General features: G+C 64.8%; 7 protein-coding genes across 7 annotated transcripts in view; 4 read left to right on the forward strand and 3 right to left on the reverse strand.

Moving 5' to 3' along the window:
- Positions 1 to 205: 205 nt before the first annotated feature.
- EMIHUDRAFT_248955 (hypothetical protein) lies at positions 206 to 902 on the reverse strand (the record flags this gene model as incomplete). Its single annotated transcript, XM_005761109.1, has 3 exons — positions 206 to 317; positions 489 to 746; positions 841 to 902. 3 exons carry the CDS (start codon positions 900 to 902, stop codon positions 206 to 208), a joined length of 432 nt encoding a protein of 143 aa, XP_005761166.1.
- A 1,040-nt stretch (positions 903 to 1,942) lies between these two features.
- On the forward strand, positions 1,943 to 2,471 carry EMIHUDRAFT_371900 (hypothetical protein; the record flags this gene model as incomplete). The annotated part of the gene is made up of 1 exon (XM_005761110.1): positions 1,943 to 2,471. A coding segment is annotated over exon 1 (494 nt), but the record flags the coding sequence as incomplete, so codon positions are not given.
- A 343-nt stretch (positions 2,472 to 2,814) lies between these two features.
- On the forward strand, positions 2,815 to 3,640 carry EMIHUDRAFT_446317 (hypothetical protein). The gene has a single exon (XM_005761111.1). It carries the CDS (start codon positions 3,010 to 3,012, stop codon positions 3,433 to 3,435), a length of 426 nt encoding a protein of 141 aa, XP_005761168.1. The 5' UTR covers positions 2,815 to 3,009; the 3' UTR covers positions 3,436 to 3,640.
- A 62-nt stretch (positions 3,641 to 3,702) lies between these two features.
- Positions 3,703 to 9,688, reverse strand: DYNH1 (putative dynein heavy chain; the record flags this gene model as incomplete). Its single annotated transcript, XM_005761117.1, has 4 exons — positions 3,703 to 8,406; positions 8,536 to 9,123; positions 9,259 to 9,492; positions 9,656 to 9,688. 4 exons carry the CDS (start codon positions 9,686 to 9,688, stop codon positions 3,703 to 3,705), a joined length of 5,559 nt encoding a protein of 1,852 aa, XP_005761174.1.
- A 344-nt stretch (positions 9,689 to 10,032) lies between these two features.
- EMIHUDRAFT_42953 (hypothetical protein) lies at positions 10,033 to 11,165 on the forward strand (the record flags this gene model as incomplete). Its single annotated transcript, XM_005761112.1, has 3 exons — positions 10,033 to 10,117; positions 10,193 to 10,836; positions 11,052 to 11,165. Coding segments are annotated over 3 exons (843 nt in total), but the record flags the coding sequence as incomplete, so codon positions are not given.
- Positions 11,166 to 11,889: 724 nt separating this feature from the next.
- On the forward strand, positions 11,890 to 12,702 carry EMIHUDRAFT_248959 (hypothetical protein; the record flags this gene model as incomplete). Its single annotated transcript, XM_005761113.1, has 1 exon — positions 11,890 to 12,702. The coding sequence occupies one exon, from the start codon at positions 11,890 to 11,892 to the stop codon at positions 12,700 to 12,702; it is 813 nt and encodes a 270-aa protein (XP_005761170.1).
- A 2,778-nt stretch (positions 12,703 to 15,480) lies between these two features.
- EMIHUDRAFT_248960 (hypothetical protein) overlaps positions 15,481 to 16,328 on the reverse strand; it is a gene marked incomplete at both ends in the record, with an annotated part of 1,814 nt that continues 966 nt past the window's right edge. Inside the window, one exon of the mRNA XM_005761114.1 lies at positions 15,481 to 16,304. Coding sequence (XP_005761171.1) covers positions 15,481 to 16,304 — 824 coding nt within the window. The remainder of the gene's footprint in view (positions 16,305 to 16,328) is intronic.

The following is a 16,328-nucleotide window of genomic DNA, read 5'->3' on the forward strand; positions in this document are numbered from 1 at the left end:
AGGAGAAGCGCAGCGTAGAGAGAAAAACCGCCGTCGCGGAAAACTGTCGCTCCGCTCTCGAGAGAGAAATAATTGGTTTGCTCATCCTCGGTGTGCGTGTGAAAGAAGGATCTGCTTCACGTATTTAGATAGTTTGTTTAGGATTATTTCTTCCTCGTTCAGATCTTGCCCGCCGCCCAATCGGTGAACTTTTACTGTCCCCATCTTAAAGTACGGACGTTGCCAAGAGGGCAGCCGACGAGTGGGGGCACGCTGCGCTCCCACATGACGGCAGAAGGACGCGGCGCGCCCGCCCGACGTCGCCGTCCGACGCACGCCTGCCAGCCGCCACACACGCTCGCAACGCACGCCCTCGCGGTGCGCATCGCCCTGGGCAGTCCCTGGCCCGAGCCCGGCGGCCGACGAGCCGTCGGTGGAGGAGGCACCAGCCTCTGAGGTGGGAGGCGAGGGAGGCCGACGCGCGCCATTGAGGCGGCGGCGACGCAAACCATTGCGCGGGCGGCAGCGGCGCAGCGAAAGCCAACCCGTACAACACGGCCCCCTGGGGCACAGGCACAGCCACTGCGTGCGGTGCCGGCTGGCTGCAGCGCAGCTGCCCCCAGTTGAGCTCGGGGCACAGGTTCTTGCGCTGGGCCTTGCGAGCGGCCCCCGCACGGCCGTACTTGGCGTCCTCCTGATGGAGCGCCTTCAGCAGCTTTTTCCATTCTTTGGTATACAGCGGGTCGTCGCGGACTTCGAGGTGGGATCTCGTTGGCGTCGGCGGAAAGCCGACCGAGCCCCCATCTCGGTGCACCCAGTAGGCGAAGCCAGCCTGTGGCAAGACGTGCTGCGGTGCCACACCCTTTCTCTTCCCGCAGCCAGCGGAGCCGTTCCTTAGCCGTCTTATCGGCGGGCCCAGACATCGCGGAGGCGGCCACTGGGACGGCGGAGGCCACCCACGAGGGGGCCGGAGCAGAGCGATCCCGATGGACGGCCGTCCCTAGGTAAACTTACAAGCTCAGAGGACGCACGCACGTACAAACGGCCCGTAACAACGCAATCCGGATGCGGCCCGCTATCTAATAAAGCTCGGGTTTCTTTGCCGCGTTCACTTCTTTAGGACCTGAGGCAGGTTTCTTTGCGTTTGTTTCTTTAGGACTTGTGTTGGTTGCCTTGGGCACGTGAGTGTTGTGTGAGACGGGTTGTAACACTTAGGACTCCGATCCCATCAATACCCAGCGATGTGGTGATGGCGGAAGACACACGCCCGCTCTCGAGGTCTCTCGGAGCAAGCCCCCCCCCCCCCCCCCGGTCCATCGCTTGGAGCAATCGATTGGACAAGGACCAGGAGACCTCGCCGAAACCCTGGGGTCGGGGCGCGTCTGCGTTAGAAAACACCCGAGTTAGATTTGGCACTTGGAGCACTTGGAGTGCAGTCATCAACCGCACATCCAGGGTCGGGGAGCTAAGAAGCGCACCCAGCGGGCCGGATGAATTGATTGGCATCGGGTTGCGGGCAAGAAAGCCCTAACCCCGGGGGTGCGCGTTCGCAGGGAAAGGGCCGTAAAGTAAACACGGGTCTCCGAGGGTTAGTTCCGTGTACCGGGTTTCCCCTTAACTGCAGAACGCCCCCTCTACTCGGAGCTAACGGACACACAACACTGTACTCCACGTACGTACACGGATACGCCTCATGTGCGCCCGCCCGACTCCGGTCCCAGAGTCCCTTCCTTCGCCTGTCGGTCGGGGCGAGCCCTCGGCTCGTCCCTGTCCCTTGCTCGCCTTCCGGGCGTTACCAGACTGCCTCTGCAGTCGTTTCTGATGCCTCTTCCTCGGCTGTGGCCTCGAATCCGCTTCGCCTTCGACTGGTACCGCAGCCTCCGAGAGCGTGTTAACCGTTTTTCTTATCCTGAGGGAGTTTTGTTGTAAGATTCTTATCCTGAGCGTGACTTACTCCTTGCGAGCCGCCAACCGCCTTGCAGGCCGATCGGTACCGCGATGGCGCCGCTCCGACTTCCTCTTGACCCGCCACCACCGCCCTGCATCTTGCCGCAGAAAGGAACAGCGGCCATTCCCGAGCTGTTGCTGCCGCCTCCATACCCGCTGTCGCCGCCCACAATGGACGATCGCGCCATCGGCGGGGCCTGGCACAAGCCCACCGTCGAGCGTACGGCGGAAGCTGCCCGCAATGCGGCTGCGGCCGAGGGCCTCACCCTCGTGCGGGGCGGCACCGGTGCCTCTGGCTTTCTTTGCGTCGTCGCGAGCAAAGGCCTGTACAAGGCGACCTTCATGCGTGAGGACAAACGGATCCACCTCGGAACCTTTGAGTGCGCCGAGGCGGCGTCGCTCGCGGTTGCTCGCAACTTTCCAGAGGTGCTCGCTGAAGCCTCGGCCAAGGCGGCGGCCAAGGCGGCCAAGGAGACTCGTCCAGGCCTGAGCCTGAAGGACGTTGAGCGCACCGCCGCGGCGGAGGGGCTGGTGCTCTGGCGCGACTCACAGTCCAAGACCGGGTTCAGGGGCGTGTACAGAGAGAAGCCGCCCGACCGGAAGAAGGTTCGCTTCAAGGCGGAACTCAGAGGAGAGGGAACCGGCGACCACGTGAGCCGGAAGGTCGGCTACTTTGCGACTGCGCACGAGGCTGCTCTCGCCATCGCGCGCAGGCTCGGCCCGGAGGAGGCTGCGGCGCGTGTCAACGGCCCGAAGCGAAACCAGGCGGGGTGGGTCTGGAAGGCGGCGAACGAGCTGAGCGCGATCGAGGCCATGGCGCAGGCCGCGGAGGAGGGCCTCACCCTGCTGCCAGCGGACGGCAGCGGCTCAAAGTTTTGGGCGGTGAAGCGGACTCCGGCACAGACGGCTCCGCGTTGGCACGTGCAGGTGCCGGTCGGGGTGGCTTACGCGCGCGAGCATCTCGCTGGGACATCGGCCAGCGTGTGCGGCACCCTCCACCTGGGCTCCTTTGCCAGCGAGGAGGCTGGAGCTCTTGCGCTGGCCCGGCGTCTGCGAGACGACTCTCCGCTGCACGCCCACGTGATGGCGCTGCGCAAGCGGCCGCGCGAGCGGCGGGACACCGCGCAAGGGCGGCGTCCCGGGCAGGTGGAATGCGACGGCGCCGAGGTGGACACGAGGCTTTGGTCAGGCGCCTACGAGGCCGGGTGGCGCGTGCGCTCTCCCTCAGCCGCTGCGGCAAAGCGCGGCCATTGGCGCTACGTGAGCCCTGGAGGCATGATCCACCGCACTCGCGCTGCCGCAGCCGTGGCGAGCGAGGATGCGCGCAAGCGCCAGCGGACCGAGCGCAGCGATGATGAGGACAACGCGATGCTGGCCGTTGAGGCTAGCATGGTGGAGGCGTGGAGCGATGATGACGACGAGGCAGAGGTACTGGAGTCCAAGCTGGCGCTCCCGTGCCTGTCTGACGCTCTTGCAGCGCACCTGCTCTACACAATCTCAGCCGCCTGACACCGCTGTGAAAGGCGCTGTCTACCTGCTGCGTAGCGAGTCCGCATGTTCTCTTGCTCTCCGCTTCCGATTGGCGTTGTCGCTCTGCGCTTTGCGATATGACCGTGTGCGTGGGCGCATAGACACGCGCCCGAAGCACATATCGAAGCCCCGTGAAGCCCACTACGGGTATCCGATGGAAAGCAGAAAAGGTCATCTGCGCCCCGATAATTTACAAACCGTGTTCAGCTCACACGTCGTAAACACACCTCTCACACTCCACTGCTTTCAGTACGTCAGTGTCGTGAAAAGCGCGACTGCACGGCCTATCCAGTGCGCGCTGAAGGTCTCTGCGTATCTGCTGAACGTACCCGAGCACGGTTTGTCCGAAGGGAGCTCTATCATCAGCACAAAGTTGGTGGAGTGGCCGGTGGTGGAGAGCGTGCCGGCGCGTGTCGTAGTCTTGTAGAGCGGGCACGAGTAGACGCCGGAGGTGGGCGGCTTGCGGTCCACCTCGGGCTTCAACCATAGCATGGGGAAGACCGAGTAGAGCTCCTTTGGCCGGGCCTCGGCCAGCAAGCAGGCGTCCGGGTCCCAGACAGCTCCCTCTAGGAACATACCAAAGACGTAGCAGCCATCCTCGGGCGCCTCCGCCACGCTGTTTGGCTCCTGCGCCATCACGTGGAACGCAAACGAGACGGTGTCGATGGCGACCTTGTGCTTTCGCGCATAGTTCTGCAGCGTCCCCGTCAAGAAGGCCTGCGGGAAGAAGAAGCCAGAGATCCAGTACGCCGGGGGCGGCCCTCCACGGTCCCACGACTGCAAGAACTCGATACGACGCGCCAAGTCGTCGACCCACGCCGCGAGCGGCTTGAGCGAGGGGTATGCCACCTTGGCCCACATCGCCGGGACCTGGTTGCTATAGAGCGACGTCGCCATCGCCTCCAGCTCAGCGCTCATCACGATGAGCCCCTTGAGGGCCTTGAGCAGGTCGGCGAGCGACTTGTTGTACACGCGGATCAGGCGGTTGTAGCGGATGCACTCCTGGGAGAGCACCGTATTCATCGACTGCTCGTACGAGAGCGGGTACCGCGCCGCGATCTCGTCCATCGGAAACGGCTTCAGGTCGCGCGCCTGCAAGCCTGCCGCAACCTCGGCAATCACCTCCTCGCGCGACTTGCCGCCTCCGGTCGACACCTTTGGCTGCAGGGAGAGCATAATGTCGCAGAGCTCCTGCGTCTCGTTCTGCGCGCAGGTGATGTCGGCGTTGGCGTGGAGGCCAAACACGTTGGGGTGAGGGTTCAGCGGGAAGTCGCCGATGCTCTCGAGGTAGCCAGCGACGCTCGTGTCAGCAGGTGACGCGTAGCAATCGCTGCCGGGGGCGAGCATGAAGGTGTCCGACATGATACCCTCGTTGACGATGCTCATCAGCGTCGTGAGGACGCACCGGCGGTCCCAGTCATCGGTGATGCGCCCACCGTAATTGATGTGACCAAAGAGGTTCACCAGCACCTGGTACGGCACCTCGTCGTACTTTGCCAGGTAGGTCTCCAGCTGCAACATGCAGCACTTGAGATCGCCCGCAGTGAACTCGTACCGGATGTTGAAGCCGAGGGCGCCGAAGCGGCGCCGATCCTGCAGCAGAGCGTGGAAGAAGCAGAGGCCGTAGAGGAGCTTCTTGAACTGTGGCGCCTTCGGGTGCGCGTCGAGGTAGGGGTCCGTGATGTTGTTGTACGAACCCTTCATGTTCATCTTGATGCCGCGCGGAGGCTCAATGGTCATCTTGACCGAGTTCTGCAAGATCGAGACCGGGAAGAGTGGCGACGGCAGCGAGGTGAGCCAGAGACGGTAGTCTCGGTGCATCTCACTCGGGACGTACTGCTCGACGATCGCCTCGAGCTTTGGCATCCACGACGCGGCGAGGTGGCAATTCTGAAGCAGGATCCAGCTCCCCTTCTCCATCGCGGACGTCATCGCCTTCTCAGCAATCGGCCCTTGGCCCTGCCCGAGCGAGATGGCCTGCAGCTTCTTGTTCATCTTCAGCTCCGTGGCCAGCTTCAAGAGGTCGTCGTACGGGTCGGAGCCTGGGGAGATGACAAAGACGATGGGCATGCTGTTTGTGGAGTCCTTGAACGACACACCGATGTCGAACGGAGGCGGCTCGATGAAGCGCTGGCCAATGTAGTGCTTGACGTAGTCTTGCATCCCGGGCACAACCTTGTCTGGTCGCACGGAGCGGAGCACGCAGAGGCGCTGGAGCGGGTCAAGACGCTCGTGTAGCCCCGACGGAATCTGCTCTTGGTGCGTCTCCGCAGAGTCAAAGTAGGCCCTCCACGCCGCGATGTCGGAGCTGAAGCTAGCCTCGACGCCCTCGAACGCCGTCTCGCCCTCGCCGGAGATCATGGCCGTCATGGCGAGGTCCGGCTCGAACGTGAGCTTGTGGATGGCCTCGTAGCACTTCTTCAGGTGCGGCTGCACCGCGAGCGGGTCCTTTGACTGTGACAGGATCTCGAGCAGCTCGTCGTTGGAGAGAAAGTAGAAGCGCGAGAAGGCGACGCGCTTGGTCTCGAGGTACTCGGCCAGGCCCTTTTGCACGAGCTCGAGCATCTGATTGGCGTCCTGGAACTGCGGGAGCAGCCGCGGCGTCTTGCAGTAGGCGATGACGTCGAGTTCGTTGGAGGCGGAGGACATCAGCTTGCGCCAGGTGCGGTCCACGCCGGTGAACCGCTTGGCCTCCGTCGGAAGCTGGCGCATGATGTCGTCGGACGAAAAGATGGGCTCGAGATACATCCAAGCGCGCTGGACACGGACCCACTCCTCGATGATGTCGGAGATGAGCGTGAGCGTCGACTCCCACTTGTCGATGCGCTCTGCAAAGGGCCCCTTGAATGGGGAAAAGGCCATCGACTGCGTCATGACGATCTGGTCGTCGAGCACTTGCTGAATTGCGTCGACGCCCTTGATGACGAAGGTACCCGACTCGCGGTACGGCACCACTTCGAGCTCCACGCCCTTCCACTCCGCCTCCATCTTGTCCATGGCGGTCTCGATAGCGTACTCCTTCCCCGCAACGTCGCACACCTTGGTCACCGTCTCCACTCGCTCGCCGAGGTTGAGGGAGAGCATCGTCTCGAGAGTGAAGGCATCGGAGGCGGCCTGCGTCATGTCCTGACCCACCTCGTCTGACAGCTGCTTCCAATGGCGCTCGCGCATACCCGGGTTGCGCAGCGCGGTGATTAGCGGCATGTTGGGGGAAAAGTCGTCGATCTCCTGCCGAACGCGCGTGACGATGTCAGACAGGCCCTCCGCCCCCTCAAAGGTCTTTGATAGCTTGTACAAGGTCCGCTGCGCAGCCGACAGCACGCCCTCCATGGCCTCGGGCTCCAGCTTGTTGAAGGCCCCGCCGAACCACTCCTTTTGGCTCTCGAGCCACTTGTCCGCCGTGAGCCAAAGCGTGGCGTACGGCTCGAATGCCTTGCTCGTCCGCAGCAGCTGCGAGTAGTCCGTCTGCTCCTGGCCAAAGATGACCTCGCGCTTGTTGAAGCGCGCGCGCTTCTCCTCGGCGTCTTTTAGCTCGAGCTGCAGCTGGCGCACCTCCGACGCCACCTCCTTGGTACGGTCGAAGCTCGTGTGCTTGTCGAAGCCGCCAACCACTTTCTCGAGGCGGTCAAGGCTCTTGTCGAATGCGGCCTGCTCGGACTGCATCTCTTGCGCATATTGCTCCCGCATCTCAGCGGCCTTGACGCCGACCGCCTCGATTTGCTCCGCGACCCGCCGAGGCAGCGCGATGGTTGCCCAAAACGCCTTGACGTCGGCGTCCGGCGACACCATCTCAAACTGGTCCACGACCTCCTGCTCCGCCACCATGGCCTTAATGCCCTCTTGCAGCTCAGCAAGCTCGGCCGGGAGCTGCCGCGCGTACTCCTCCAGCTCTGCGACCTCCTCGATGGTCTCGGTCGGCTGGTTGAGCCTCTGCAGCACACCGGCAAACCGCTTGCCAGTCTCGTGCGCCGAGTGCATTGGTGCTGCGCTCATGCGCTTGACGATGATGGCGGCCAACGACCGATGCCGCTCGACGAGGGTATTGCGCACCGCGGTGCACGACACCGTGAAGAGCCCGAGTGGCATCCGCAAGGGGATGGCCTCCTCCATTTCAGCAGCCAGCTGTAGGTGCTTCTTTGCCTCTGGAACCATCTCTGCAATCGGCCGCTCGTCCGCCTCGTACTTGGCCGCGAACGCCGCTTCATCGAGGATGAGGTAGTCGCGGTACTGAGCGAAGGTCGCAAGGTACTCGGCGGCGGGCGGCAAGGCCTTCTCGACAGCGTCGGACAAGCGCGCTTGCTGCTCCGCGACGAAGCCCTCGCCCCGCGAGAGGGTCTGCAGCATCGGCGTGTCCGACCAAAAGAGCGACTCCATCACCTGGCGCTCAATCTGCGGGATGCCGAGGGTGGCCTCGACGCCGCGCGCGTACACAGAGAGGACGGCGTCCTTGCACATCGCGGGGGGCACGCGAAAGAACGCGCCGTCTTCGCCGACCGCGAGCTCGAGCGTGAAGAGCCCCGCGCCCGACGCGCCCGCCGAGACCACGCTCACATCGGAAGCCGACCGCACCGTAACAACGTGGTCGCATCGCTCGCAGATTGTGTTCACGTACGAAGACACCGACGCCTCAGCCATGGAGACGACAGCGTCCTGCATCATGAGTGCCGCCATCCGGAAGAATCGCTTGAGCTTCGACTGGTCGTAAATCTCGCTGCGCGTCTCGTGGATGTTGAACCAGCCCTTGCCGAGGTCCTTGAAGAGGCCGCGCAGCGCATTCTTGATGCTTGCGGGCCAGTGCTCTCGGAGGAAGGGCGTCACCCCGCTGAGGTGCGTCGCCTGGAGCTGTGCAAACTCTTCGCTCGGAACAGACTTGGTCAGGTCGAGAGAGAAGAGGCTGAGGTCGAGCACCCGGTTGCACTCGGCTCGAACCTTGCTCGTCGCGGCGACGGCCTCCGGGGTGGTCAGCAAGGTTCTGAAGGTGAAGCCGTGCTGCTGGCTGAGGCAAGCGTGGGGTGGCAGGTCCTCGCATCGCAGCAAGGTGCCGGCCCCCGCCGGCGGCGGCTCGCTCGCGGGAATGACCACGTTCGAAAATGCGGCCGCCGCCTGGTGGTCTCCCTCCCGCGCCGCGTTCGCCTGCGAGCGGAGCACCATCGAGGCGAGCGCACGGGCGTGCAGCGCCTGGACCTCTCCGGCCAGCTGTTCGGAGAAGTTGGCCAGGCGCGGGGAGGCAAACTGGGCGGAGCTGGCTGCGAGCTTAGAGATCCGCGACATCCGCGACGCCTCGATCTGCGGTAAGCCGTCGGTCGGCATGCTGTCGACGCAAAGCTCGAATAGCATCCTCTCCGCGGCTGCGTGTCGGGCTGCGTGCGCTGCGGCGACGCGCTCGGCAAAGACGAATGGGTCCTCTGCATCGAAGCAGAGGTTTACGCGCGAGACAGTCGCCGTGGTCAGCGACCTCTTCCCCCCTTCGTCCAGCGGAGCAACGGTGAAGAGCCCCGCCGACGCATCAAAGGAGAGGACTGCACACGGCGACCACGAGCCAGTGCCATCGGCAGCGCGGCGGAAATACCGGCCGAGCAGAGTCTCGCCTGTGAGCGCCGCCCACTCGGCGACAGGGCGACAGTCGTACTCGGTGTCGTCGAACAGCTCAAGCGGCGCCGCGCTCTCCTCCGCTCCGGCGGCGGAGCTGTCGACTCCCCGCTCGAGCAGCAGCGCGGCAACGTCGGCTTGCCGGAAGTGCCGCCGCTGGCGCTCAATGACCACGCGGCGCGGCGCGGCGCCCGCATGTTGATCGTACGCGACGTAGACCTTGGGCTCGGCCGTCGACTTGAGCGGTGCCGCGGCTAGCTCCGTCTCTCCTGCCGGGTCTTCCTCTGCGGAGGCGAGGGCGGCATCCGCGGCACTCCTCAGGACCACATTGCAGGTGAACAGGCGGGCGGCGGGCCTCTTCTGAGATCGTGGCCCTCGTTTCACGGGGGACAGCGTCGAGGTGCTCGCGCCGCGCTTTGCATCAACCAACTCTGAGTAGAAGCCTCTCTGCGGGGACGGGCGGACGGGCGGACGGCGTGAGAGCACAAAGCCGGCACGGCCAGGGAGCCAGCCATATGCCATCTCCACTTCCCGGGCCGCAGCTCGCCTGTCGGGCTGCAGGCCGATGATCGCCGGGCAGACTCGGCGATTCGGGCGCCGAGTACGCCACCAAGTCGCCGAGCGGGTCGTGTAGCGCGTCCATGCAATGCGTTACGCTTTGAGTCGGAGGGGGTGGGGTGGGGTGGCGTCGTTTTTTTTTGGGGGGGGGGCTTCGTAGCTATTTCTGGTTTAGGTTTGTTGTTGGCACGTCGAGAGACAGAGCTCACTCACAAAGAAAGAAAGAAAACAGGCAGGCCAACGGAGGGATGGGAGGACGGCACGCCGCCACCACACAGGGATTTTAAGGAGAGGAGTGGGATGCGCTAGCCGTCGCCCACCCTTGGGCGTCCGCGTCAAAACAACACTTAAGAAAACAAATTTCTTCTCCTCTGCCACCTCGCCGCTCACTCGGTTGCGATGGCCTCCTCAGCTTCCGAGCCCGTGTGCCCGGTACGAGAGAAGGTCGCGGTCCTCTCAGACAAGGTGGTGGACTCCAACCCGTACTCGCGCCTGATGGCTCTGAAGAAGATGGGTGCGCGGCAGCGGCGCCTCGCCAGCAGCGACTGTGACCGTGACTCACCTCACGTTGCACACGGCGCCCGCGCAGGTGTGGTGAAGAACTACGACGAGATCCGACACAAGACGGTGGTGGTGGTTGGCGTGGGTGGTGTCGGCTCAGTCGCCGCCGAGATGCTCGTGCGGTGCGGCGTCGGCAAACTGCTCATCTTTGACTATGACAAGGTCGAGCTCGCAAACATGAACCGGCTCTTCTACACACCCGACCAGTGCGGGCTGAGCAAGGTGGCCGCGGCGAAGAAGTCGCTCTCCTTCATCAACCCGGATGTCGAGATTGAGGACTACAACTACAACATCACGACGATGGACAACTTTGAGCACCTGATGGGGCGCATCTCGAACGGCGCCCTCGGCGGCGGCGCCGTCGACCTCGTGCTCTCGTGCGTCGACAACTTCGCCGCGCGCATGTCCATCAACCAGGCCTGCAACGAGCTCGGGCAGACGTGGTTCGAGTCTGGCGTCTCCGAGGACGCCGTCTCGGGCCACATCCAGCTCCTCAAGCCGGGCGAGCTCGCGTGCTTCGAGTGCGCGCCGCCCCTCATCGTCGCGTCGGGCGAGGACGAGAAGACGCTGAAGCGCGAGGGCGTGTGCGCCGCCTCCCTCCCCACCACCATGGGCATCGTCGCTGGCTTCCTGGTCCAGAACGCGCTCAAGTACCTCCTCGGCTTCGGCGACGTCTCGCGCTACCTCGGCACGCCACCTACCAACCTGCCACGCCACCCACGCCACCCCACACACCCCACGCACCACGCACCACGCACCATGCACCACGCACCACGCACCCCGCCAGCCCCCCGCCAGCCCCCCGCCAGTTTCCCGCCAGCCCCGCCTGCCACGCCACGCGCACCGCGCCTCCCTCGCCGCCCCTCCCCTCGCCGCCTCTCCCCGAGCCGTGCCCCGCACCCGCAGGCTACTCCGCGCTGCGCGACCACTTCCCGACGATGGCACTCCGGCCAAACCCGGACTGCGCCTCCAGCTGGTGCCGCAGGCGCCAGGCCGAGTACGCGGCAAAGGCGCCCGAGCGGGAGGCTGCCGCCGCCGCCGCCGCCGCCGCCGAGGCGGAGGCCGCCGCGATCGCTGGCGCGGCGCTCCTCCACGAGACAAACGAGTGGGGCATTGAGGTGGGGGGCGACGACGGCGAGGAGGAGGCTGCGGCCCCTGCGGGACCAGCAGCCGCGCCGCCGCCGGCCGCGCCGCCGCCGGCCGCGCCGCCGCCAGCTGCGCCGAGCGCCGCGCCCGCAGCAGAGGCCGCCTCGGACGGCGTCGACTTGTCTGACCTGATGGCGCAGCTCAAGGGCGTGCAGAGCTGAGGGCGCGGCTCGCGCACAGGGGCGCGAGTGGAAACGGACGGATGGCGGCGGAGGCTGTGCGAGCCGGCAGCCATCCCGTCCATCCGTGGCGCAGGGTCGGCGTGCGAGAGCTGCGAGCCGCTCGCCCGTGTCCGCGTGCCGCGAGTGTCGTCGACTCATTTCGAGTAAGAAGTAAAACTTTCGGCGCTCTCCGCTTACCGCTTTACCGTGCGACTGTCTATAGCGTCGCAAGTCGGCGGGGGCTAGTATAGTTCCGAGACTCACACAGGCAGCACGCCGGCGTATTTCTCTGCTCGCACCCCGCCGACGCCGACGCGCCTGAGCCTCTGCCGCCGACGCCGGCGCCTGCGTGCCGACGCCTGCCAGGTGCCGACGCGCCTGAGCCGACGCGCCCGAGCCGACGCGCCTGAGCCTCATCATGCGACGGGCGCTGGCGGTCAAAGTGACTGCCGCCACCGCTGCAGCCTCGCTTCTCGTGCACCAGCAGTACGGCGACTACCTCGCCTCCGTCGAGGCGTCGGCGCACGCCGAGACGCACCTGCCGCTCTCTGCCGACGCCCAGAAAACAGAGGTGGTGCGCGTGCCGTCCTTCCTATCGGCGTCAGAGGTCGAGGACCTGCACGAGCTCCATAAGGAGCTCCAGCCGCTCCTGGGCTCGGCGGGCCGCACCTCTGGCAACCAGGCCGCCGCCTACCGTCAGGGCACTTGGGAGACGTCGTACCTGTCGACCGACGGTCTGTTTGCGCGAGCGCGACCAGCCCTGCGCCAGCGGCTGCTCGACCTGGCGCGCGAGGTGGACGCGGAGCACTGGAACGTGATGAGCCGCGCCACGCGGCCTGTCCTTCCGCGCTGCGTCGAGTACCACACTGTCGAGCCGGGAGGCTCGCTGCCGTACCCGACGCACTACGACGCCGGCTCGCTCGTCACGATCGACATCATGCTCTCGGACAGCAGCGACTTTCGCGGCGGCGAGTTCCGCACGCTCGAGCCCGACGGCAGCATGCGAAGCTACGCCTTTGAGAAGGGCGACGCGCTCTGCTTTGTGTCGCACAAGTTCCACTGCGTGTCGCCGCTCACCGCTGGCCGGCGCAACGTGCTCGTCGTCGAGCTGTGGGAGGGCGTCGAGCGCCAGTGCGCGCACCGCTGCGAGCGGCACACCGGGGAGTGCGAGCACTCTGCGCGGGCGAGCCTGTTCCGACGAGTGCTCAACGACCTGGGGAGCGACCTCTGAGAGGTCTGAGAGGATGTAGTACAGATAGCCGTAGGAGCAGTCAGCAGAGGGAGGGAGAGGAGTGCTCAGAGGGGGAGACTCTGATAGAAGAGTGACAGAGAGGACTCTGCAAGAGATATTGTGACTATTCATAGGGCATAGGGGGCCTAAAATAGACGCATAGGAGAAGGGAGTGTGCCGAGAGATCGAGAGAGTCGAGACACTTGTCGAGACCATAATGACTAATGTAGATACGGCTTATACTTTAGATTTAAGATGATTTTTAATCCCTCGATTCAGCGTGTTCAGGCGTAAAGGTGGGAAGGACCCTGAGTTGAACAGGGGTTGTGCGCCAAGCCCTCCTGCTCGGCTCCAGCGAGTAGACAAGTGTTGTCATCAACAGAGTAGAAGGATCTGACCTCGGGGCCGATGTGACCAAGCGCTGGTAGCATGGTTTTACCTCACACCCATGGTCTCACAGTGTGCCGGCAGTCGCCGCGCAGTGTCGCTCACACAAGCCGCAGCACAAGTGACTGAGGGCCAGTGAGGGCGAGCCCATCGCTGTCACAGCTGTGGCAGCCGCACAGTGGGCTGTGTCATCTGTGCAGAGTGTGTGAGCAGCAGAGGAGCTTCACTCCAGGCTTCAGGCGCAAAGAGCTGCATGCCACCGAAGGCGCTGTCGAGGTTCGCCGAGCGCGGCACAGGTTGGAGGACACCGTCACCGACGAGCGCGTTGGAGTATTCACTCCGGACAAAGACGGCCACACGCACACGAGCTGCGGTCGTGTGGCCGTCATAGCGGCGAGGCGCGGGACCGTCTGTGGCGAAGTGGGTCGCGTCCTCCGATTTCCGTCAACTCACGGTCCTTCCCCCGTATATACACCGTAGCTCTCCACTCCTCTTAGTCCTGTCACGTGCGGTGCCACCTGCTTAAAGTAGAGGAACCCTCCTGCACATGTGAAGGCGCCACTGGCCGCAGTCCCTCTCTCATCTCTGCACTCTGGCTCGGCTTCGCCTCTCGAAGAATTTAGAATTATAGAGTATTCACGGTGGTGTCGGCTGTCGCGCATTCGTCGGGGCGCGAACCGCGAAAGCTGAGGTGTGCGCGCGGAGCCTCCCGGAGGGTGCCGTTCCAGGGGAAGTACCGAGGCGGAACGCGCACGCAGTGCGGCCAGAGTGCAGAGAGTTCACCTCTCTGGGGCGCGCGCGAGAGCGCGACCCGGCGACACACCGGAGTGACGCGCGTGCGTGTGTCCCCACCCCGCGGTGTGTTCGCCGAGAGGGCGCCAGCGAGCGACGGAGATGCAATTTCTCTCACACCCCCTCACTGTGGCGTCGTATGCGAGGTTCTTGTTTGTAACCCAAACTGTGAACACTCAAAAACGGACACCCAAAGAACCCCTCAGCCTGCGACCGCACCACCGGCGCGCCTCCAGATGGTGAGCACGTCGTTGCCGTGAGGCCAAGTCGGCAGGTCGATGCTCCGAACCTGGCGGAAGGCGGCCGTGAGCAGCTGCTTGAAGAGCTTCGAGGTGGTGCAGACATCGGCCTGCTCGTCCATCTCGCCAACGTGAATAACGGTCGAGCCCCCGTAGAGCCGCAGCGCTCGCACGTCCCACGGCTCCACGTCGCGCGCCCACGGAAAAGTAATATATCTTTACTTCCAAAACCCGGACGTGCCTCCACCGGCACGCCGCTTCCGACAGGGTGATGGAAGGTTCGACGCACCCCCGGACTGGGCAGAGAAATCCCAGGGCATCTGGCCTGGGCACTCCACCCCGCCCCCACTTGCCCTGACTGCACAGGATAGCGTGCCCCGACAAACGGCGACACATAGCGGGGGACACTGCGCCGGGGGGTATGCCTAACTTTGGTGCTTTGTGTGGGTCGCGTTCCCTTGGTAGTTGTGTGGTTGAAGCCCTCGTGCCGCTGGCTTGCCCCTTCCAGCGGCTGGCCCCTCTAGACTGTCGGTGCTTGGCGGGAGGAGGGGGAGAGGGAGGCCCGGTGGGAGGAGAGGGAGAGGGAGGCCCGGGGAGGGGAGGGAGAGGGAGGCCGTCTTGGGCTCTTCTCCTCCCCCCTCCCTGGGCTCTTCTCCTCTCCCCACCCTGGGCTCTTCTCCCCTCCTCCCTGGTACTCTCGGCCTGATTACCGGAGCGACTGCCGGAGCAGACGCTGGGGGGAAACTCGCGCCCGGAGGCGGTACGCACGACCCGGAGGCGTGGGGATGGGGGGGGGGGCGCGCCGCCGCCGCCGTGCCGCCTTCTCCCGCTTTGACCTCCCCCAGCTGCTTCTCCTCAAATCAACCTGTGAGCTTGCGAGGCGGCGGGGGTGGGAGTGCTCTCGGGCGGCGTGTGCGAGCGCGCGCGGCGCGAGATCTCTTTCGCGAGGGCACGGTGGGTCGGGTGAGTATCTCGCGCGCTCGCACTATTTCACGTTATATCAATCACTGCCTTTGATGCCTTTGCAAGAACCGCCAGCGGCGGTGGTCGAACCGGTTCGCGGTTCGAGCCGGGACCTTTTGGCTCCCGGTTCGGAACTCGCTTGGAGGGTTGCTTCGCTCTCGCGGAGCGAGCGCGGGCGCGTGGGTGCGTGTGCGCGTGCGCTGCTGCAAGGCGAGGCGAGGCGCGGGGCGGCGCGGCGCGGCGAGGCGGGCGGCGGCGGCGCGCGGTCGTTCTTTTTGCCCGGGTGAGGCGCGCCGCGCGGTGATGACGCAGCACGCTGAAAAGTCCTTGGTGAGCCACCGCGGTGGCAGCGAGCCAAAGCAAGCCACCTGCCGCATGACGGGTTGACCGACGGCGTCTACCAGATCACGCGCGCCCACGGAGATTTCGCCTCCTCGTCAGAGAACGGCCACACGAGGAGCAGAGCGTGGCCCGGGTGCGTCGCTGCCTTGGAGTGGTCACCCAGCAGCACCTCGGTGAATTGCCGATGGAAGTACACATTGTTGCCGTCCGCTGTTGGTGGCGCGCGATCGTACAGCACGCATTCGACGCCACGAGAGCGCAGTAGCGCACCCCAATAGCCCGCGCCTGCGCCGAGCTCCATCAGCGGCATCCCGAGACTGGAAATGGCGTCAAGTGCGGCGTTGTCCGGGATCGCGCACGCATAGGTATGCTGCAGAGGGTGCTGGAAGTTGCTTAGCCAGTCCTGGTGGGAGCGGTTGACCACAAAGAACGGTACGAGTGCGTTGGTGCTCGGGCATCGCGAGAGCATCTCTCGCTCCTGCCGCTTGCCCCAGAGCCGACATATCTCCCCGCGCTCTGCATAGGTCAAGGGGGCGTCCTTTCGTGGCCATCGCTTGAGGAGGATGCGTGGAATGAACGACTGAAGGCCCGTCCATGACGTGAGTAGCGGGTTGTCGACGACATCGTACATGGTCTCCTCCGTGAGGCCGGCAAAGCGGCCGACGAGCACGATGGCCTTCAGCGTCTCTTGTAGGATCGAAGCCCTGTGCTGCTCTGGTGTCTTGTTCTCGGCGCGCAGTGCCCGAGGGTCCGTGTCGTCCACTTCAACGCCCGCGGCCCTCAGCGCCTCCGCGCCCTTGTTATGCACGGGTTTGATATACTCGTCGGAAAAGCTGAGGTACTCTTCGATCCTTCGGTCGTCAGCATAGATCTCCACCGCTGCCGCACCCTCAGCCGCTGCTG

This window comes from Emiliania huxleyi, assembly GCF_000372725.1.
Source record: "Emiliania huxleyi CCMP1516 unplaced genomic scaffold EMIHUscaffold_722, whole genome shotgun sequence".
Lineage (NCBI taxonomy): Eukaryota > Haptophyta > Isochrysidales > Noelaerhabdaceae > Emiliania > Emiliania huxleyi.

Coding starts and splice junctions, on each gene's coding strand:
- EMIHUDRAFT_446317 (XM_005761111.1), top strand. CDS start 3,010: ATGGCGCTGCGCAAGCGGCCGCGCGAGCGGCGGGACACCGCGCAAGGG.